This window comes from Carcharhinus amblyrhynchos, chromosome 11 (genome assembly GCF_965287045.1).
Source record: "Carcharhinus amblyrhynchos chromosome 11, sCarAmb.v2.hapA, whole genome shotgun sequence".
NCBI lineage: Eukaryota > Metazoa > Chordata > Chondrichthyes > Carcharhiniformes > Carcharhinidae > Carcharhinus > Carcharhinus amblyrhynchos.
In genome coordinates this window covers 37,480,845-37,505,551 of record NC_137334.1, presented here as the reverse complement: position 1 = coordinate 37,505,551, position 24,707 = coordinate 37,480,845, and the positions used below count along the sequence as shown (strand labels likewise).

Below are 24,707 nucleotides of genomic sequence, written 5' to 3'. Positions count from 1 at the left end.
TGAACTGAGGAGATCAAATGCAACAAATGCCTTTTACAGCCCATCCTAATAATTTGAAGCACACATGACAACACATCAGTTGATGCTTATTTATATAAACAAAAAGATCACTGATAATTAGCTTTAAATAAAAATCAAAAGAACCAGATTTCTGATAGTTTGTAAGTATTATGAGCTTGGTCAACTCCAGATTTAAGGGAATGCAACTTCACAACCACATTTAAAATTTGTCATCACTGCCAGGAATCTGAGCAATTCTGCACTTGAACTATTCTGACAATTATTTATCAATTAAATAACCCAAGTGACTCTTTCAAATATTTCTCCCTCCATCCTCCAAACATTTTTAAACAGCACCAATCACACAATATGTGCATTATATCATTTACTGTTGAAAAACAAAATTAAATCACATAATCTAAGTTTTGCTTTTGTAATTATTAATAAGGTTCTTGCAATAAAATGCTGTTTATAAAATCAATATTCCAATATATAGTTTTGTAACAATTGCTTTCACAAGTCACAATTACACAAATGCTCTTTTGGTGCATTGAATTTTGTACAATTACCAATTCAAAGAAATAAAGTACCCTTTTATGTTCATGAATAAGTCTTCTGCGACTTTGTGAACATGGAACACCTCGTCTCTGAAGAGGGCAAGACAGGAGCTGCTCTGCAGGGCAATCTTCCACAGACTTAAAGCAGCTGCATCTGAGTTCAGGTTTCCATGGCAGAGGATAAAACCAACTAATAAAAATGGTAAAATATCTTTTATCACCAATTGTGTCTCAAAATGTTTCACATGACGACAACAACAACTTGTATTCATGAAGCGCCATTAATGTAATAAACCACACCTAGATGCTTCATAGGAGCATTATAAAGCAAAGTTTGGCACCGATCCACATAAGGGAATAATTGGCTAGATGCTTGCTTAGAGGCAGGCTTTAAGGAGCGTCTTAAAAGGAGGAAAGTCAAGTTTGAGAGAATTCAACAGCTTAAGGCAGGCAAAGGTATGGCCAGCAATGCTGGATCAATTTAAGTATCAAGGATGTTAAAGGAGCCACAATTCAATAAGCACCGATATGTTGGAGGGGTGAAGAATTGGAAGAGGTTCCAGGGATAAGAAGGACCGAGATCGTGCACTGATTTGAAAAAAGGATGAGAATTTTAAAATCGAGGCTTTACTTGACCAGGAGCTTGAGTAGGTCACTGAGCACTGAAACAGCAATTGGTGAGAGTAGAGGCATAAACAGCAAAGTCTCAGATGACCTCAAGTTTAGGGACAGTAAAATGTGAGGTGCCGCCAAGAACACTGGAGACATAAGGAAAATTTGCAGTATAATGTAAATCATAAATACTATTTCTCTACAGTTGATAACTTAGGATAGAAATCACTTTTCCCAAGACACAAATATAGACGGGATTGTAATCAGTGTCAATGGAAACATTAATTTATATCTCTTTGTAATTTTCAAGGAATGGTTAAAACTATAGCTAATGGATTCCACTGTACACAAGAGTAAGGTCATTCACTTTGGACATAAATAGAACAGAATACTTTCTAGATGATAAACAGCTAGAAAGAGTGGAAGCACAGAGACTTGGGAATCTATGTACATCGATTAAAATATCATGGGCAGGTACAGAAAATAAACAAAAAAGCTACTGGAATGCTGGCCATTATATCTAGAGGACTAGAGTACAAAGAACAAGAAATCATGCTGCAGCTACAGAAAACCATGGCTATACCACACCTGGAGCTCTGTGTTCAGTTAAGCGTCTAATCTTAAAGAGTGTGCAGCATCCACTCACCAAAATGATGCCTGGACTCTGAAGTTGAAATGACAAAGCAAGAGTACACAAAACTAGGGTTGTACTCCCTGGAATTTAGAAAATTATGAGACACTTTGATCAAATTTTACACTTTATTAAGGAGAGCCGATCAGGCAGATATAAACTATGTCCATTGGTTGGAAATTCTAGGACAGGGTAGAGCTGTCAAAAAATCAGAGTCAGGTCTTTCAACAATAAAGACAAGAACTCACTTCTGCAAAACATAACTGATGCTAGGTCAATTGTTAATTTTAAATCTATTTTAATAATATTCAAAAGATATTCAAGGATAGCAGGCAGAGTCAGGTCATAAAATCAGTCAACATATTATTGAATGGCAGGGCAGGCTCAAGGGACTAAATGTGTACATTCCTGGGTAGAGTTTATAGGTTCCATGGTGAATTTATTTAGCGCAGGAAAGGTCATAATCATGCATTCAACACTTACAAACAATCCACTTCTCCATAGTGTCCAAGGAGAGGTATTCACATGGCATCTGAAATTGTAAAGAAAAAAATTGGGTTTGAAACCGTTAAATTACATAAAACAACATTTTGTGGACGCATACAATTTATTTTACCGTATCAGATTGTGCGGGATTAAGCATGGTGCTGGGAGCACTGATTAGGCTTAATAACTGGGCATTTCTCCACTGTTCTGCTGAAAGGTTCCGTCGAGGGTAAACCATCTGGAGTGAAATTAGTGCATCTGACAAAGACTAGGAAGAAGAAAGATACACATCAATAAGGTTACTTTCAACAAAGGCACTGGAAAAATAATGCAATAATTATCAACACCAAAAACATAATATTCATAGTGCTTTTAACATCAGAGTTTCACAAGGTACTTTACTGTTAGAGACCAGATCAGAAACCCTAAGGTATATTATGAAATTAGACTGGACCCCAACTCCAAGTGTGATTATACTGACACATGAGGAAGCTTTGATTAAAACAAGCTTTATTTTAAATATACTTTAACTATAACAAATGAATTAGTTTAACTTTTATCAACTGAAACTTTTACCAACTTTTACCACTTAAAATTACAAGATGCAATCCTTAACTGCTAATCTATCTCTATTAATTCTGATTCAAGCAATATTCCTTTTCTAAATTTAAACTTCTTTTCAAAATTAGTCATCAAACAACATGGGCTTAGGTGCTTTTACTTTATTAGCAATCCAAGAGAATTTCTGGAGAGACAGACATCTGTTTTCCAACAGTCCCAAACAGCAGCCAGAGAGAAAAAGACACCTTGTGTCTTTCAGAACTAACAAGAAACTAAGTTTTTAAAATCAAAGAGACATTTGTTTTCCCTGCAAGCTTGGTTCTTTAGTATGGAACAACAAATAGAAGATCAAATGACTCTGTCTCTTGTCAATGAATCTAATCTAACCCTGCTCTGAAACTGCAGGGGAAAAAACAAAAATAAAGAAAAATGTACTAACAAATCAAAACAAACACCCCATTATCTAAAACCAATTATTCTCCTGCATTCTCAGCATGGAATTGCCTGGTGCAAATAAACTGGCACCATATAGCAGGGCTGAATTTTAACCAGACCCCTCGCAAGAAACATGATATAAATACATTTAAAGGAACAGTATCATCACAACAGGAGCATTATGAAACAAAAGATACCATGCCACATCAGAAAATATGGTCAAACAGGTCGGTTTTAAGGAATTTCTTGAAGGCAGAATGTCAAGTAGAGAAACAGAAGTACAGGGAAGGCTTTCCAGAGCTGAGTGCAAAGGCAGCTGAAGAGGTGGCCACCTATAGTGCAGCAATTAAAATTAGGGACGTTCAAGACAACAGAAGTAGACAAATGTAAATTTTTGAGGGAGTTGTGGGGTATAAAATTACACAGAGAAAGGAGGCCATGGATTGAAATGAAAACAAGGATGAGAATTTTAAAAAGAGGGTAGTGGTGAGGTGGCATTATCATCATGCGTGTAAAAACTAGCACTGATTTCATGAGTGTCATAAGGAGCCAGATGAAAACGAGGAGGAAACCAAGGATAGATCCTTAGAAGACACCAGAGCTAATGGTACAGGATTAGGAAGACAAGCAATTGCAAATGTTACTCTGGCTATGATTACACACATAAGAATGGAACCAAATGAGAGCAGACCCACCCAACTGTACAACAGTGGACTCATTGTAGGAAGATAATATGTTCAATTGTGTCAAAGACGGCAAATGAGTCAGGGACGAGTGATAGTTTCCCTTTGTCACAAGCTCATGTCATTTCATCTTCTATCTGTTATTTCATACTATAGCAGGAGGAAGTATGACAGGAAGGAGAGTTCAGGGAAAGATGGGCACAGATTTCGGAGATGACAACACGATCAAGGACTTTGTTTGATTTGTCAAAAGTATTAGCATACAGTGAAAAGTATTGTTTCTTGCCCGCTGTACAGACAAAGCATACTGTTCATAGAGAAGGAAACGAGAGAGTGCAGTATGTAGTGTTACAGTCATAGCTAGGATGCAGAGAACGATCAACTTAGTGCAAGGTAAGTCCATTCAAAAGTCTGACAGCAGCAGGGAAGTTGTTTCTGAGTCGGTTGGTACGTGACCTCAGACTTTTGTATCTTTTTTCCAGAGGAAGATGGTGGAAGAGAGAATGTCCAGGGTGCGTGGGGTCCTCAATTATGCTGGCTGCTTTGCTGAGGCAGCGGCAAGTGTAGACAGAGTCAATGGATGAGAGGCTGGTCTGTGTGATGGATTGGGCTATATTCACAACCTTTTCTGGTTCCTTGCAGTCTTGGGCAGAGCAAGAGACATACCAAGCTGTGACACAACCAGAAAGAATATTTTCTATGGTGCATCTGTCAACATTGGTGAGTCGTAGCTGACATGCCATATTTCCTTAGTCTAAGGAAGTAGAGGCAATGATGGTCTCTTAACTATAGTGTTGGCATGGGGGTACCTGGATAGGTTGTTGGTGATCTGGACACCTAAAAAATTGAAGCTCTTGACTCTTACTACTTTGACCCCGTTGATGTCAGCAGGGGTATGTTCTCCTTTACGCATCTTGAAGTTCATGACAATCTCCTTCATTTTGTTAACATTGAGGGAGAGATTATTGTCATCGCATCAGTTCACCAGATTCCCTACCTCATTCCTGTACTCTGTCTCATCACTAATTGAGATCCGATCTACTATGGTGGTGTTGTCAGCAAACCTGAAAATCAAATTGGAGGAGAATTTGGCCGTACAGTCGTAGATGTATAAGGAATATAATAGGGGGAGAGAACACAGTCTTGTGTGGCACTAGTGTTGAGGATGATTGTGGAAGTGTGTTCATGCCTATCTGTACCGACTGCGGTCTCCGAGTTAGGAAGCTCAGGATCTAGTCGCAGAGGGAGATGCCAAGGCCCAGGCCACAGAGTTTGGAGATCAGTTTCGTGGGAATAATGGTATTGAAGGCTGAGCTATAGTGAACAAATACGAGTCTGACATGGGTGTCTTTGACATCTAGGTGTTCCAGCGTCGACTGCAGGAGATGGTGTCTGCTGTGGACTTCTTGTGGTGGCAGGCAAACTGTAACGGATCCAAGTAATCCAGGAGGCTGAAACTGATTTGTGTCATGACTAGCCTTTTGAAGCACTTCATAATGTTGAATGTCAGAGCCACTGACCGATAGTCATTAAGGCAAGCTGCTTGGATTTTCTCCAGTATCGGGATGATGGTTGACTTCATGAAGCAGATAGCGATGTCAGATTGTTGTAAAGAGAGGTTGAAAATATCTGCAAATACCCTTGCCAGCTGATTCATGCAGGGTCTCAGTGCTCATCCAGGTACCCTGTCAGGACCTGTCGCTTTCCATGGGTTAACCTTCAAGGCTGCTCGGATATTTGCAATGGTGATCCCAGATACAGGTTCATCCAGGCTTCAGGGCATGCTCTCGCTGACCTCTTGCTCAAAACGGGCGTAGAATGCATTGAGCTCATCAGGGAGGGGTGTGTTGGAGCCAGCGATTTTACATGCCTTCATCTTGTAGCCTGTTATGTCTTAGTCAAAGTCTGCAGGGGTCGGTGTGGCTAGCCAGGGACTCTAGCTTGGTCTGGTATGGTCTTTTGGCAACTTTGATGGATCTTCTTAGATCGTATCTGGCTTTGTTGCATAGACAGTAAAAAGTCTGACAACACCAGGTTTTAGTCCAACCTATTTATTTGATAATATACTCACTAGCTTTCGGGGTTACCCACTTCGTCAGGTGAATGGAGAGTTCTGGCCTCAGACAGAGCATATAAAGCACAGACAGTTTAGAGATTACTGATTAAAATGCGAATCCTTACACCTAACCTTCAGGTCTTGAACAGCAGGTTAGGTGTAAGGATTCGCATTTTAATCAGTAATCTCTAAACTGTCTGTGCTTTATATGCTCTGTCTGAGGCCAGAACTCTCCATTCACCTGACGAAGTGGGTAACCCCGAAAGCTAGTGAGTATATTATCAAATAAATAGGTTGGACTAAAACCTGGTGTTGTCAGACTTTTTACTGTGTTTACGCCAGTCCAACGCCGGCATACCCACATCATGACTACTTTGTTGTATAGGTCAGTGTTGCCTGATATGAACACTGCAGATCTGGACTTCAGCAAGCAGTGGATTTCCCTGTTCATCTATGATTTCCAGATGGGGAACGCACGGATTTGCTTCTTGGGCACACAGTCTTCTACACACTTTTTAATGAAATCAATTATTGTAGCAGCATACTCGTTCAGGCTGGTCACAGTTTTTAAATACTGCCCAGTTCTCTGACTCTAAGTAGCCATGTAAAAGATCACCCGATTCCTCAGACCAACATTGCACAACTTTCCTGATGGACTGTCCCATTTCAGTTTTTGCTCGTCAGCCAGGAGCAGGAACACAGCCTTATGGTCTGATTTGCCAAAGTGTGGGCGGGTGATAGAGTGGCAGGCATGTTTGATATTTGTGTAGCAGTGGTCTAGGATGTTTGGGTCTCTGGTGGAACAGGAGACGTGTTGGTGGTAACTTGGTAGTATACTCTTGACCTTGGCCTGATTGAAATCCCTGGCCACGATGAGCAAGGCCTCGGGATGTTTCCGTCTCAAAGCTATTCATAGTGGTGTATGTTTCGTCCAACACAATCTTCGCATGCACATGGGGTGGGATGTAAACTGTCATCAGGATAACAGAGATGAACTCCCACGGAAGGTAGTAGGGGCAGCATTTTAGAGTCAGGTATTCTAGGTCTGAGCAGCAGAAAATTGCCAGTGTTGCTACGCCAAGGCACCATGAGGTGTTGATTAGGAAGCAGACCCCACTTCCCTTACCCTTGCCTGAGAAAGAAAGATTGAAGTTGAGGTGATAGTTTGCAAAGGTGATAGGTCAATCATTGTTTTATTTGAGGACAGCAATGGTGAGGGCAGATTTAAAAGAAAGCGAGAACCATTAACAACCCTGGTTATCGTGGGGACCAGGTGGGGGATTTGGGTGGCTAGCGGTTTCGTGGGAATACAGTCGAGTAACCAGTAGGTAGGTCTCATGGATAAGATGAACTTGGAGGAAGCAGGAGAAGGAGATAGAAGAGTAACTAAAGAAAGATATACAAGTTCAGGCTAAGGCAGAGGTGATGAGAGGAGGTGTGGCTGGGTGGGCTAGTGGAAGGGAGGAACACGGCAGAGGCAGTTATTGTAAAGGCTCATCCTTTGTGAAAAAGGTGCATAAGCTCCATAAACTTATTGGGAGAGGAGATAAGTCTTAAGATGGCAGATTACAGTATAGAAAAAAACTTTAACCCAAAGATTAACACAATTTTAAAAAATTATTCAAGGAAAATGCCACCTCTCTCGTCTTACCTTACTATGTGGTACAAATTCTTCCATCATTTTCTTTAGAGGGTTCTCATAATCTACAATCATCTGACCAAGTCTTGGATATTCACGGTCACTGTCAGAAACATATTATATGGGCTATTTCCAATAGCAAGTTAACCAGCTTTTAGATAAAAGAGCAACGTTTAATGCACCAGATAATCATCTTTTAATACGTTCCTCATTTCAGCAAGACACTGTTTCACAGGTGGTATGCAAAAAAAATTGCAGAGGTAAATAATCATATCCAATGCAATTTGTACTTACTGCATATCTCTTGCTAGAGTGAGTATGCAAGAGAGTACAAACGCTGTGACTACTGAATCATGTTATGGTGCATTTTAAGGGAAGCTTGACAAGTATGATAAAAGAAATTGATGGATGTGCAGATGGGTTTAAATGAAGAAGGCTCAGCAAAAGGATGGACTAGTGGAACCAAACAGTCCATTTCTGTGCTGTACATTCTTATGTGCATTTTGGACTCAACACTAAAGTACCAAACTGGCACTAGCTAAGTCTGAGCAACAACTTTACTACAATCAGAATCACTGTTGCATTCCCAAGTGAGGCTCTGCAATGTTAACCTAATAATGCTTACATGATGAAAGGGTTAATAATCATACAAGTTTAAAAATCACATAAGCTGCAAGCTGAATTTCAGTCACACAGGGAAAACTGTGTGCAAATTACAGGTTTTGATTAAAGCAAGCCCAGCTAAGTGTCAAGGACCATCTAATTGAAATAATGTGCAGCTGCAGTTCATATCTGCCCATTAGAACAAGCAACAATGGAAAGGGAGGTTGATACACCATTGGTCAGGGATATAGCTATCATTTCTTGATGATACAACATCCACATGTTTTAATTTAACATTATACTCTGTGTGCACATGATGTTATCTTAACTACGATTGGATAGAGATAACTCATAGGTCAATTGTAATGCTGAAAATCTTATAAACAAAGGCCTTTTGCCCAATAAATTAAATGATAATTTGTATCTGAATTTGAAACAATTTTGTTATGCTACATAATCTTTTAAAGACTTTCTATAAAGGGCACAAATCATTACTTAGATGAGAAAATAAATGTATGTAGCATGACACATTTTGTTCATAATTGCTTGAAATCAAATTTATTGCTGCGTATTTCTAAATTTTTCACTGAATGCCCTGATTGGTCATTCAGGGTCCTATAGCTATAAAAAAGCTCATCTTGAAACCACTCTTACTTTGTTTGGCTATTTGCTTTCTCACGTGCCTAAATAGGAACCAAAATATCATCTTTTTTTGTTCCAGGGGTTCAATGAATAATCAGCCTTTACCTCCACTGATTTCCAATCAATATCTGTCTCCATCTCCCAGCCACCTCAAATCTTTGAATAACATCTAACAATGAAAACATTACCTGGTCTATTTTGGAAATAACACATTTGCAAAATATAAAATGCAATTAGGATCAATTTAAACTACTTCTACACTTAGAGGAGATTGCAATTTTGCTCCAATTTAACACTCAAAGATGCAACGGGGGAAGTGAAGAGAAATAACTGAAGGAATGGAGCAGTTCCAAGAGCTTTACAGAAAGTGGATAGAAGCACAATGTGTCATGCTACTTACATTATTTTCTCATCTACCTAATGCTTTATGCGCTTCATAGAATGTCCTTAAAGGATTATATAAGCATAACAATTCTTTCAAAATCAGAATCAAACCATCATCTAATTTATTGGGCAAAAGATCTTCATTTATAAGATTTTCAGCATTACAAACTGAACAAGCAGCAAATTTAGGATAGTCATCAGAATAAATCAGACCCAGAAATCAGAAAATATGACAGTGCACTTACAAATAAAGCTATCACAAGACTTCTGACCGAAATACCTGTGTTCCACTCAGTATGCGCCATTTCCACCTTCCCATATTAATTGCAAAATCTAATACCACCACTTTGAGCATATACATCAATATTTTATTATGCAAATATTTAGTTGAACTACTGCAAATTCAGAATTGGATAGTCACTCATCGATATATATGCCTAATAGTAACATTAAATTTCAGCACAAATAAGCATTCCATACATAGAAACCTGGCCCATTTAAGCCAAATCTGGTTCAAGGAAAAGAATGTTGCTAGGGAAAAAAAGAGATATATCAAAGTTTTTCATGTTGCATTCATCAGGATTATTTAGCAGATGTTATTTAGCAGAATCACATTGCATGTTGGACACTATGTTCTGAGTTTTGCAGGCAAGAGCTGATTAGATCAATCCTGTATCTAGTGGCTGCTTGTACAATCTGCCAACCTGCGGGGCTAACAGTCTACAAACCTAGCATTACACTGGCCCAGAAATTCACGTACCACACTACTCATTTGTGCGATAGACAGAAAAACTTTTTTTGGCTTGATAGCAGTGAACACCAATCACATTGCTATTGCAAAGTAGCAGGTTGAAACAGTTAGTTTCACTTGTTGCTCAAATATTTGACACACTTTGCCCTTCCAGGGTGATGAGATGGATTCAGCATTTTTCAGGGCCAAAAGTGACAGCCTTATGCCTGTTCATGATTTGGCATGATACATATGCAAAATGATATTATGCAGGATACCTTCGATACACCCTATTACAGCGCCAGTCAACAGCACCTAACATATTCTCTTATGTATCCACCAGAGTCCACCTGTCAATCAATCAGCATTCTTCTCATACTATACAAGTTGTTGTTTTCCCTTATATCGTTATTCTTGCATAGTGTCCTGATAAGTTCAAGAAAAGCTCTGAATGTGACATAGTGGACAATCCACGGTATTCATGACAGAATGAATACCAGGACAACAAACCCAAAAGTCAAGCATACTGCTAAGACCAATAATTAAACTGATATTGACTAAAAATTTCTATAAATAATCATGTAAATAATTTGTATGTTCAATCCAATTTACTACTCACCAGCAACTTAAGACCCCATGTCATTCTAATCTTATTTCTAAAAGATCTTACAGTATTAAACTTACCTAACAGTTATACTCTCAGCTACTAACATACAAGCTAGCAAATTTTTTTTTTAAATTCCAAATACAGATTAATGCTCACCTAGCTCCATGCAGCATTTCATGTGCATAATTATACAGGCCTACAATTGCCTTCCGCTCTTCAATCCGAGACACCATTATCATTAGTGTTGTGTAGGTTACAACCAAGTCCAAATAGTTCTTGGTTAAATCAAAGTTGACAGTCTGGATACAGGAGAATAAAATAAAAACACAATCAATATCAAAATATGCAACTTTTACTGAAAATTATTGCAAACTTCTGAAAATACTTACAATATCAAAAAAAACTTGACAAGCGTCAATAGTGTTCAGCAGTTCGCTTACGTGATCCTATTGGGGAACAATTTTTATAAATAAGTAACATTGTTATTGACTATTATTTATGACAAAAAGGAAAGGAATAAAAAATTCCAGAGGGCTGGCAAGCCCATGAAATCAGAACAGGGCATGAAACTGGTTGAAAGTTGTGCAGCAATATATCATGCAACGTGTAAAATAACTCCACTCAAATAAGTAAGAATGCATGGGTAAGCAAGGACAGAAAGATGCTTGACAGCCAACGAAAACCAGCACTAATGTAACATGCTCATGCAGCCAGAACAAAGTGATGGGACTATGTGGCCAGACACAAAAGACAAGAATGGGGAAACTCAGCTTGTAAGTAGTGTAATGCACAGGGCAGAGCAAATACAGCACAAGAATGATAACAAATAAAACCAAAGCTCAGAGTTAGTTGCAGGAAAGGTCAGCTGCAGAACTTCACTCTTAATTTTTCCAAGATGATAAGATAACCCAATTGAATAATTTCAAACTAATAACAGAAGATTTAAGGTTCTACTAACAAATAGATAACTAGATTGATAAACTATTCTCACTTATTATAGTTTTAACCTTACATAACAATGACTAAGTACACCCTTGTCTGAGCAGATTCTTGAAAGAGAGAATAGGTAATTAGAACAGCTCCACCCCTCAATATCATGGCCCGATTTTCTCAACAGAAAACACTGGAGCTTTATGGATGCAACACACTGGTCTTATCAGCAAAGGCAAGAGCTGGGCAGGAACTAGCAGATCAGGTATCCAAGCAGTGAATAATTGGTAAACAGAAGAGGAGCAAATCCAACAGAAGCAGAGATGGGTAATTTACATAATTATGGCAAAATCAGGAGAGAATTAAACATTAGAGGGGGTGGAATATCAGCTAGCAATATTCCCTTGCCCTTGTTAAGTATTTTTGAGGAATGGAGCTCTTAAAATGAGAGCCCTATCCATGTGAGAATCCAGTTAAATTCTCAGCTTGAGATATTAGTAAACAAAGTCCAGAGAACAAAACTGACAAATCACTTGAACAGTAATGTGAGCTCTACTCATTAAATCAACTACTCAACAATGGACAATAATGCCACAAAAACAGAGATTCAGCTCTCTGAACATCAAGTTGGGAAACATATTACACCATGCTACTAAGCCCAACCTATAAAGAAGCCTGCTGTTCAATGCCAAAATGAGTCATCAGTTGAGGCATTATTTTGACATTAGCAATTTGGTCACAAGAGATTCACAATACAGGGAGGAGCAGTGGGAATGAAGCAGCAAGCTTGTTGGCATACAAGTCACATATAAGTCAACCTTCAAAGCCTCAGAAGACTTCCAAAAATTGGGGATGACTTATATACCAAGTATAAAAGTGAACCACTAACATGGGTGATTGTCTATTTGAAATGCCACTGGCATCCAGTGCAAAAGAGTGCAACACAGCCCATATAGCCTGCTTGATCACTTGTGCCCAGTTATATGGTACGGATAAATAAACAAAACACATTTGGAGTGGAGTGAAAAATTGAGACTAGTTGCTAATGAGACATGTTGTGGTTGAAAAGATGGCAGGTTCTACTTATACACCGAGTACATGCAGTTAAGCATGATTTTTGGTGTTGTCGTATACATTAGTTGGCTTATATGCTATGACTTGCAATAATTCAAAATTTGAAAAGGCTTTACATAGTTATTTAAATTAATCTGCACATTTAATAGGTCCATATTACTACCTTAAATTCCATGACATCCACAAATGTGAAGTAATAAAGTGCCAGGTTCTTCAAAATTTCCTGTTTCTCCTTATGTAGTTGTGACAGCTGTTGCTAAAATAAGAAAAACATTTTTACATTACAACTTACATTTACTGCATTAATACATGAATTCTGAATTTGAGACAATCTTATATTAATGACACTGTTACAGCACTAGAGTCAGTAAAGGCAGTAGCTAGGTGGAGTGATGTAACAGAGTTATATAGCTGGCACCACAATACTCCACTCACCAGCAATCAAATGCCAACTCAGTAGTTTACATTAGCTAAAGGCTTTATAAACCAGTCATCTGTGCAAAGCTTTAAAATACACCTATAAAATTTCAGAGGTTTGCAGCACATTAGTTCATTTACTACAGAAGCTCCACAACCAATAAACCACCTTTTCTAGGTAGTTTCAAACCACCTGTGGAAACACAATCACAACAATACTCCTGTTAATACTGTTAGTGTTGCATCTCTGCAAACTTGAGCTGTATCACACTGATACAAAACTAGCAACATAACAGGTCCATAATAAATCAATGTCTTTACTCAAACTGGAGCTGAGGACTTGAGCCTTTTTGCATCATTCGTTTCTTTATGCAACAACATAACTTGGTCGCTAGGAATACAAACCAGCCTGGAACAAGAGCACTTAAACTGACATTTCTCTATTACTTTTTCATTAGGGAATTAGATTTCTTACAGATGAATCTTATTAACAGATAGCCAAGTTTAACAGAACAGCCTTTTAAAAAAAATACTGCTTCCACTTAGTGCCTTTAACAAATATCTAGGAACAAGTTTTCCCAAAATGTACTCAGACCAACCAAGCATCTAACCCAATACCCCATAAAACGCTACACAAAGTACCCATTGTATGAAAAGCACTAGAAACTCACTAGAACACAAAATGGGTAAATATCTCCTTATTAATTACAAGTTTTATGTTTACTTTGTAAAACAAGGAACAAGACTATTCAGACCTCGCCTTGCAGTTTACCTACAAGAATTTAACAGATATTTGAAGCTCAAAACTCAGTTTAATGTCACTAAATTTAAAATCCAACAATGGAAAATATTTCAATGTGCAGTTAAAATTCTATTCTGTCTGCTTAATCTGCATTTACCTGTATTATAAACTCAAAATTAAATTTAATTGCCAACATTCTGATTTGCTCAGTGGAAAATGGTGGCCTTTTAATTCTACACTCAAGTGTTCTCATCCCTTAGTGCCAAAGCACTGCAATTAAACATATACAACACAATAAATACCTCATTTACCTTTGCAATGCATAAGGTAGGACATTACAGCACTTGAGGCAACATCATGTTTATGATGCATTGTCGTTCCAAGTTTTAAAAAATGAAACATGAAATTTGTACAAAAGAAGATAATTTTTCCAGCTAATGCTCCTAAAACATTACAATTCTTCAAATAAATATCTTGAGAAAGTTCAGGATTTGGCAAACAGCCAGTAATTTAAGCACTATAAAAATGGCTTCCGAGTGTCAGCATGGTGGCAAGCACTGCTGCCTCACAGCATCAGGGACCCAGGTTCAATTACAGCCATGGGTGACTGTGCAAACTCCACACACATTCTCCCTGTGTTTACATGGGTTTCCTTCCACAGTCCAAAGAAATGCAGATTAGGGGGATTAGCCAAGGTAAGTGCACAGAATTGTGAGGATAGGGCAGGGTGTGCGACTAGGCAGTGTTCTGCCAGAGGGTCAGTGCAAACTCGATGGGCTGATTGACCTGTTCCTATGTCAAAACAAGAAGTAATTTGCCAGCATAGCAACGACTACAAAAGTAAAACCCTTGGGGTAAAATCTGAAATAAACAGCAGCATCTGTGGAGAAAAGGTCAACAACCCTTCTTCAGAATAAATCAATATCCTATTGGCCAACATTAACTCATTGTAACACCATGATCAGCTACAGTTCCCAAACTACCAATTCAACAAACACAACGCAAATACTGCAGTTTTTAAGTTAAAGAACAGTTTTAAATACTTCATCTAAAATGACAGTCACATCAATAAGTGTTACACAGCTGTGGTAAGACTCAACTAACAGAGCTTATATAGTGTGGCGACTAGGGGATTTTCAGAATAACTTCATTGCAGTGTTAATGTAAGCCTACTTGTGACGCTAACAAATAAACTTTAACTTTATACGCAGCAAGAGAATCCACACTTACCAAATTATCCAGGTAAAGTCAAGTTAGGCATGCAAAAAAATTGAAAGACATGATGTAAAATGATAATTTTAAAGCTTAGTCTTGCTAAACTATGGTAGAGCTCAGTAAATCACATCAGTAGCTCAAACTTGAACTTGCTTTTTACTGGAAGAGGCATAATGCCCTTCCCCAAAACTATTGGCAGGAGGGGACCCTAGAATCATGGATGTAGTGAAATCAGAACTTTATCCTCCTTCAACGTTTCAGCTTTGATTATTCATCACCATCAGAAAAGCAAACTGGTTGAACAAAATTCAAGAAATAGAAAACTACACAAAATCTGTGGAACGTGAGAGCTTGATGTCCCAGATAGACCCAACATTTTTTGGATAGAAGGGGGAAAAACTAATTTTGCACAATATTAATATATAGGAATAAGATAACAGAATTCTTAACTGCATATTAAAGTTTTCAAAAGCATAAAACCTAATAGCTGGATTTAAGCACGCAGCTTCCATGATGTCAAGAACTTGGGACCCCATGATAGAATATTGCAGTGCATTCCAAATTTTCTCTTCATTGTAATGCCATTTTAATGCATTTAAACTGCCAATAAAACAGTGGGGCTTGGGGGAAATGGTGGTGTGAGGTTGCAGTGAGTTGTGGAAGCAGACGGAAGGTTGAGGAGAGAGTTCTGATAGCAGAGAATGAAGTTGGAGACAAGCAGGGGAAGTTAGTTATCAGAGCAGCAGGGAGAGTTGCAAGAGCAGAGGTTAGGAAGAGTGTTGAGAGAGAGTGAATCGGCAGAGAATTGCAATACCATTTTGAAGACTCTGGGGGTTGTGATGAGTGACGGAAGAGGTTTTCTTACTCCTTCCTCCTTGATAAATACAAGTTATGTCAAGTCCATGGAGGCCAAGTACCTGTCACTGCCCATCAGCTTCTCCATTTAACCTTTGCTGGACTGAATCCCAACAACTACGAAAGAATTCCTTCACCCTCGCCGAAATACCAAAACTCTCATTTATTCGGTAACTTAAAGTTGATAGTGAAAAGCTGTAACAATCTCCACTGGCCTGCTTCTCTTTCTTAGAAATAAGAACATAAGAACTAGGAGCAGGAGTAGGCCATCTAGCCCTTCGAGCCTGCCCCGCCATTCAATAAGATCATGGCTGATTTGTCGTGGCTCAGTTCCACATTCCCGCCCTCTCCCCATAATCCTTAATCCCCTCGCTTATCAAAAACCCATCAACCCGTGTCTTAAAAATATTTAGCGAGGCAGCCTCCACCACCTCAACGGGCAGAGAATTCCAGGGATTCACCACCCTTTGAGTGAAGAAGTTCCTCCTCAACTCCGTTCTAAACCGCCCCCCCCCCCCCTTATCTTGAGGCTGTGCCCCCTAGTCCTACTGTCCTTTCTGAGTGGGAAGAGTCTCTCCACCTCTATCCTATCCATCCCATTCATCATCTTATACGTCTCAATGAGATCTCCCCTCATTCTTCTAAACTCTTAACAAGTACAAGCCTAGTTTATTCAGCAGACAATAAATAATACAATCCCCAGACACAGACTAATTAAGTTATCAGCAGAAAAAGAGGCTGGCTCCAGCAGATCTCATGACAATCTTGCGACAAAGTATGTCAAGATTGTAGTTCTATCAAAGTGGATCACTGCAGAAGTTTCATTTGGGCCTAGTTTCATTCCACTGTGGTCATTGCTGCCTCGAGGAGGAGGAAGAGGAAGGAGGAAGGAGGAAGAAGAAGAGGAAAAGGAGGGAGAGGAAGAGGAAGGAGGAAGAAGAAGAGGAAAAGGACGAGGAGGACGAGGAGGAGGAGGCCATGACTCCAATTATTTATACTGGAACCCCACATCACATGGGATCACATCCCACATCTTGAGAACCCCTGAATAATGGACATTAAATACATGCATGACATCCTGGACAATCAATAAAACAAATCTTCAGAAAATCCCTTCTTTTCATGCTAGAAACGACTTTGAGGGTGCAGGGTCCTTGGTTCCAAATCAATCACTGAAGCAGTGGAGGCAATAAGGGTATAGAGATAGAGGGGGAGCGAGAGAAATGTGACCTACTCTGCCTAATATCTAATCAATATATTTAAAAGTCTCATTCCCAATTTTAAATTCGGATTCTAATTTTAATACCACACTGGAACAGGAAGTTGGTGCTGCTGAGGTCACTGTCATGTGCCTGGAACAGGAAGTCAGCACCCCACTCCTTAAGTAGAAGCATGCACTATGCTGTTGGCACATGGTTGCATACCTATTGTCCACTGAAGGCACACCATCTACCTGCTGCTTTTTTGCCATTCCTCACTTGGCTTGCTGCCCCTTGCCACTTTGCTTGCTGCTTTTCTCACCGCTCTCCTGCTAACCTGCTCTCCACCCAGCCCCCTCTGCTTCACTCACCATCCCATTCAAAGTCAATACAAAATCCTTTCTTTTAGGCACTGAGCAAACATAGATTTCACCTGTGTTGTTTTATTTCTTAAATTTATAATTTAGCTAAACATCACAAATTGAGGAATGATGCTGCTTACAAACAATTCCAAAAATTATCAGCTCACTAAAGAAAGTGAGTTGAATGGTCCTATTACCCTTACATTGAGCTGCAAGTATTACTGTTCTCTGCTGGTGTTAGCTCCATTTCATTGTTCTTCAATCCAAGTCTTGCTAACAGTCACACCAAAAGCATTTTGACTGCGTGTGCCGTGAGTGCACCCTCTACAGTTGCAATGGCAGCAAATGCAGCCTATTACCACATTTCTCAAGTTTCACCAGTACCAACCTATAAGAAATTAACAACATACATCATGAAGATGCCTGAATGATTTCCTTTACAAGAAGGCAACTTATTTTCAGCAAAACAGATACCACTGAAAAATATCAAACCACAGAAGCATCATCAGCCAATAGAAGCATTTAATTTGCCTTCTGCATCTGCTGCCTCTTTAGGACAGTTTTAGTTGCAAGCACCTTTTCAATACAGATCTACCTGTTTGACAAAATTGGTTGCTCAGTATATGGTACTTCAGGATAAACTCCAAATTGTCTCCAACTATAATTTCCATTGTTTTGCCTCTCATTCATCTTCAAGTTTATTGGCAGCCACCACAACTTGCTTCTGTTTTCATTTTACTTGTCTACTTGGCTATTACTGAAATAAAAGCCCTCCTGCACTATGAAGGGTTTTTCTCCAGTATGAAATCATTTTCTGATAAGAGACAATTCCAGGCCCATTATCAATGCTTGCAACATGCATCCTTATTAGCTCTTACAGTCCATCAGCCTCACTTCTTCGTCATTATCCTCAACATTTAACCAATATTTAAACTTGCCAATAGCCTTTTCTGTACATTGCACAATTTTTGTCACTCTACTCGGGAGACGCCTCTGGAATGTATAGTACCCCAGTCCCCACTCTCGGTAGTCCTTTGGATGGAATAGTTTTGTCCTATGTGTCATGATCATTAATATTTAATACATATTGCCATTTTTATCTAGCCCTTGATCAATGATATTCTGTTCCTTTGCTTGCATGCAAGCCATTCAAACGTGCAGGGAAAAAACTGAGCTAATCATATCTTTCAGATCACAAGAGCTATTGCACAACACCGAAACTAACTTGGGATTTTGCCCAAAGACTGACTATACCCCAAAACGATCCGGGGTGATTTTTTTTTGCACTGAAGTGCCCACGTCAAGCCATTGTCAACTTGTAGTCTGACTATCAGCCAAAACTTATTCAGCATTTCATTGATCACCACACGATTCCTTTGTCATCACCAAGCCTAAAGAAAGCAGTAATTTTACATTCCTTAATTTTAGTGAAGGAAACTTTTCAACCAATCTGTTCATCATCCTGGACAGTTAGACAAGTCCACAACAAACACATTTAACACAGGACTAAAACTCCTTGTGAAAAGGTAGACAACATCTGATCCCTTTAATTCAAGAACTCTATTAGAAAGTCTAAAGCTTCATCACTATCCAACAGACAGCTATTCAGCTCACACAATACTTCATTTCTGATTTTACTTCCAGAAAGAAGTAACAATGACAAGGCCCTACCTTATTTCCTCTTTGGTAAGGCTGTAACTCACATTCACCTCATTTTTCTACGCGTCTCATGGTTCAGAATGCAAGAATATCATACTGTATACAAAAATTACTTTCTGCCATTTGCACCATTTGACCAAGATCTTAGTTTTTGTGTTTGATTTTTCTTAGCTTCCAACCTATTCCTTTAGGCAACTATATGCAGGTCTTATCCAGAAATGCAGTTGGCAAAGAAAGTAGAAACAATCTTAACACTCCTTTATATTCAAAGTTAGAAATTACAAGTATAAACCCTGCAACCCAGAGTTTTGGTCCAACAGGAAACTCCAGTGAATGCCCTATTATTTACCGTCTACATATAATTGAATACAATTAACATTCACTTAATAGAAGGTACATGAGATGCAGAAGGGGGTGGTAGGAAAGAGGGAGGGGGAGAGATAGATAGAGAGAAAGATGCAGGGAGAGCAGAGGGGGTGAAAGAACAAGACAGAAACCAAGAGATATGAGGGGTTGGATAGATAGGCACAAATTAGGGAAGCACTAGCATTCAAGCCAAGGGGTTCAAGGGTGTTTTTGAGGAGACCGTTATTGTGGCAGTTTTGAAAGACAGGGAGACAAAAATCAATGGCACCGCAGGCTACTTGTGAGCATGGAAAGAGAAGGCTGATGGTCAGCATTTAGTGGAAAGGGAGTCAAAATGAATGGAGGGTATGTCTCATGAATAGGATGTGCTTGCAAAGGACATAGGAAGAGATGGGAGAGAAATTAAAGGCATGGATTTTAGGCTAGGGTACATCTGAGCAAAGCAAGGGTTTGGCATGATTGACCATGGGAAAGGTGGAAGTATGTGAGGCAGCTGAACCAAGGCTCATACTGTTAGTGATAAATGAGTCAAAGGACATTTCACTCTCTAGATAATGGCATAGATTGGGCAGGAGACAAATAATAATGGAAAAGAGAAACCAAAAATTACATTTAATCATCAGCAAGATCCTGGAAAAGTAGACCATTTGAATGTAGAAGAGTAAAACCAAGCAACATTATGTTGTCCTGCCACTTTACACAGTGATAGATGCCTAATCTAATTGTGTACAGAAAAACTAAAATTTGCACCGAGGTTTGCAAGTGCCAAAATGGGCACAATACTAATGGGCATAATTACAATCTCTAATTTTGTCGAGGGGAACGCTTAATTGTAGTAAACTGCAATTTATCCAGGATTGGATGCTGAACAAGCAGTCTGGCAAGACAGCTGATGGTGAATTAGAACTGGGGTGTTGTCAGCACACGTGGAACCTAATATCATGCCTTTGGATTACGTCACTGTGAGGAAGTCTGTGGAGGAAAAATACTTTAATTGTCACCTGAAACTTTAAGTGTAGTATTTGGTGTGCAAAACGCAGTTTAGGCAAACATAAAATTGGCTCATTGACAAGGATTTTATTGCATGTCACTCAACGGTAGATTCACCAATGTCAAGCAAGAACAGCTTCACTAATAATAATCAGCAAAAACAACATTTCCACATGCTAAACTGGATTTAATCTACATAAATTGGATTTAAATCTATATAAATTGTACTTGGTAGGTGCAGACACAGTTTTCATATTTGGGTTATTTGACAAACACAATAGCATAACCATATCTGACAAAAAAGAAAATTCCTTTGTTAATGTCATCTACCCCTAATGCTCTGCCATGGGAAACTTTTGACAAATTTGATTGGAATCAACACCTTTCAGTTGAATTGATTACAATAATGCTGGATGATGATTTCAAGTATAATATAGTGTTTTGTTTTCCAAAAATGAAAATCCCTATTTATCCAAAGTTCTTGGAGGGGTTTTTTTTGCATAAAATTGCCTTTACTGCATTTGTTGCAAGACCATCAATTCAATTGTAACAATAAACCTCCCTGAAACTGCTGCAACTAAAATGATGTGGGTATGCCGGCGTTGGACTGGCGTAAACACAGTAAAAAGTCTCACAACACCAGGTTTTAGTCCAACCGATTTATTTGATAATAGACTCACAAGCTTTCGAGGTTTCCCTCTTTGTCAGGTGAATGGAGAGTTCTGGCCTCAGAACTGACGAAGAGGGAAACCTCAAAAGCTTGTGAGTCTATTATCAAATAAATCGGTTGGACTAAAACCTGGTGTTGTCAGACTTTTTACTGCAACTAAAATGACCATGCCAATTTCCCTATTTAAAAGGGGAAGGAAAGGTGTGGTACTGAAAATAGTTCCCTGCAACTAGTGACCAAAATTTTCACTTGCTGTGCAACGTTCCGTGATAATTGTTAATGCAATCAAACACACCTTTATGGATAATGCTTTAGTTTTATTTCATCCATAGCTGAAATTTAACCTAGATTTGAGGTTTATAAACATGCTACAGATAAAAACTATACTTCAAATATAAAAATTATATTTCAAATCATTAAATCAATTAATTTAGAGGAAATGCTTTTTCCTTAAAAACATTGGGAACCAATTGTTAAAAGGAAAATTCTAAACTACCAAAAATACCTCAATACTCAATCTTTAACATTAGTTTATTTCCATAAATATATGGGTACACTTAAAAATAATATACTGTGCTGTGATTTTTGTATTATGGCAGAACCTTGGAGTGGTATATGTTCATTCTAGATACTTAATTCTCTCATGCAACCAGAAAACAAAATCTTGGGGGTCTGATGGAGGAGTGGAATAAAGAAAGATTGGAGGGAAATTTCAGTAACTATTAAAACTACTAAGCATGTTACGAACTTCAATTTCAAAATACTTTTGTTATGTTTATTTACCAGAAAGCCCATGACATATAACAACAATGTCTGCTCTGCCTGTAGGTGATGCTGTGAATTTTTAAATGGGTAAACCCTCAAAGTTAGCTACTAAAATAAACAGCTACATAGTATAAATAGTTAAGACCAAACATTGTCAAGTATGTGTGTAGCTGCAGGATCCAGCCATTTTGTCACTGTGAGGCACCCTACCTTTGCTATTTTAGCCAAGTTGTAGACTTTAAAGTAAGAAAGAATAATAGGTTCAAGATCCACTGGACCTCCCAACATACCCTTCATTTACTAGGTCGCTCCAACAATGTCACTCCATGAAGCTGCCCCTTTTCACACCAGGGGGCTAAAATTGCTCTTTCTTGAGGGCTACTTTTTTTGTTTTCAGGAATCTGTTATCATTCTTGCTCACTCTTATTTGGTGATAATCACATAGTAACATTACCTTCTGGATTTCTGTTAAAATATAGGGCATTTGGACTTGCATAGAAGCAGAACTAGAACTCATCAGTATCCTCAAAAGCATCACTGCTCCTTTGAACTTAAAGTCACAACTCAAGAAAAACATTAATTTCCTAGACACCACAGCAATTAGATTGGCACAAGAAAACAACAAGCATAAGCTAGCAACAAAGAGCTCCCCATACCACAAAATAACTGACATACTTTACAAACAAAAAGCCACCACCCTAAAAATGCCTTCAGCATACCCGTGAGGTCACAGCTTATGTGTTTTTATCCTATATGCGCAAAACAGGAAGATTTTAAACAAGGAAGTCACTACCCTTTTGGCTGCATCTCAGATTTAAACGTAACAATTGATTCAGTATTACACTGATCTAGTATCAATTGTTATTTGCAGAAGAGTGTTCCAAACGTCTACCATACCTCGTATGAAGAAGTGCTTTCTAATTTCATTCCTGAAAGATCAGTTTTCCTTAGCCGTAGGGTTTGCTAAATTAATTGTTCATTTACCTCATTACAATTCCTTCATTACAACCATGACTGCACTTCCAAAGTAGTTCACTGACTAACTGGGAAAATGCAAGTTATTTATTACTATTTGGGGTCTTAGCATAGGCAAAACGGTTCCATGTCTGTCTCCAACAATTACTGCACTTCAAGTACTGAGTCTAATAACAAACAAATCTTCATGAAATTAAATTGTTCATGATTAAATTATCTGATTAACAGTGTTCATACAATAGCATCCACTACATTTTTCTCATATAGTAGTTCTGGAGCAGCCTCAAGCCGAAAGACTCCAAAAGGAATTCATTATCTCAGTGACTTCAACTTATTCTGGCTCCCAGTTAGATGAGCATTTCTTTGTTGATAGGTTTGAAACTGTTTTCCCACCCTTGCCCACCCTCACAGCTTCTTCCAGCAACATTACCCAGATTTGTAACTTAACTGATCATAACATAATTGCGTAACATAATAACGTAACATAATTGAACAACATTTGTTTTAATCTGAACTAATACAGAGTTCTGTAACTTTGTGTTTTCCCTGGGATATTGCAGATAGGGCCTGATTAATTGACTGTCAAGGTCATATGACTGGGTACAGCTAGGCTTTGAGAACTCAAGGCAGTTCTCAAAGCTTTTTAGGATCTTTAGAAAGAGGTCAACTTCCCTGTACCTCTTATTGAGATCTGGAGACTGGAATCTGTAAGGAAATAAATCTCTTTTCATGAGATTCTGTCTCAGAAAGGAATTACATATGTGGAGATTCAACATTCAGTCCAGAAGGCTGTAAAGTGCCCGATTAGAAGATAAAGTGCTGTTCTTCCAGTTTGCGTTGGGGTTTGCTAGAACATTGTGAAAGGCCAAGGACAGACGTAGATAGGAGTGCAGGGGATATGTTGAAATGGCAAGCGACAGGGAAGTTTGGGTTCTGCTTGCAGATGGACCAAAAGTGTTCAGCAAAATGGTCACCCAGTCTGCGTTTTGTCTCTCCAATGTAAACGAGACTGCATTGGGAGCAGTGAATGTAAAAGACCAGATTGAAGGAGGTGCATGTGAAGCATTGCTTCACCTGAAAGGGATGCTTAGGATCTGGGACAGTGAGCAGGGGGAGGTAAAGGATTAGGTGTTGCACCCATGATTGCATTGAAAGATGCTGTGGGCAGGGCGTGAGGTGTTAGGTGTGATGGGGGAGTGGGCTAGGGTGCCCCAGAAAGAACAGTCCTTATGGAATGCTGACAAAGAGGTGAGGGGGAGATGTATTGAGTAGTGGAATCATGCTGGAGTTGGCAGAAATGGCAGAGGATGATCCTTTGAATGCGGAGACTGGCAGGGTGAAAAGTTAGGACAAGAGAGACCCTATCCTGGATCTGGGAGGGAGTGGAAGGGTGAAAGCAGTGGCCCAGGGGATGGGTTGGACGTGGTTCAGAGTCCTGTCAACTACAGTGGATGGAAAACCACAATTCAGGATGAAGGAAGACATATGGGCAGTTTGGAAAATGGCATCATCAGAACAAATGCAGCGAGGCAAAGGAATTGAGAGAATCAGATGACATCCTTACAAGATGTGGGGTGTGAAGTGCTATAGTTAAGGTAGTCGTGGGAGTCAGTGGGGTCGTAATGAATACTAGTGGACAGTCTAGCAGCAAAAATAGAGATAGAAGGGTCAATGGAGGGAAGAGCTGCAAAGGATGAAGTTCTTAAATAAAGTTTGTTTTGATAAAAGCGTTCCCATGGCTCACCTGGAGTGAAACATCTTATGCTCACTCTAATGCCAAAATCAAATGTAAAAGTTAGGATCTAGGCTGTCTTCATAAATACCTTGGAGTTTCTGGTCTGGTCCTTAACTCCTGGAATGTA

At 38.9% G+C, this 24,707-nt stretch overlaps 1 protein-coding gene across 4 annotated transcripts in view; it reads right to left on the bottom strand.

Annotated features, from left to right (window-relative positions):
* Positions 1–24,707, bottom strand: part of nckap1 (NCK-associated protein 1) — a 205,519-nt gene that overhangs the window by 118,854 nt on the left and 61,958 nt on the right. For 2 of the 4 annotated variants that reach the window (XM_080198863.1, XM_080198865.1), the window contains 7 exons: positions 12,794–12,880; positions 11,016–11,072; positions 10,783–10,925; positions 7,673–7,763; positions 2,417–2,554; positions 2,284–2,332; positions 591–747 (listed from right to left, as the gene is read on the bottom strand). In XM_080198863.1, the coding sequence (XP_080054989.1) occupies positions 591–747; positions 2,284–2,332; positions 2,417–2,554; positions 7,673–7,763; positions 10,783–10,925; positions 11,016–11,072; positions 12,794–12,880 (722 nt within the window). Of the gene's footprint in view, positions 1–590; positions 748–2,283; positions 2,333–2,416; positions 2,555–7,672; positions 7,764–10,782; positions 10,926–11,015; positions 11,073–12,793; positions 12,887–24,707 lie in introns of all 4 variants that reach the window. The other 2 variants (XM_080198862.1, XM_080198864.1) reach the window with 1 other exon arrangement.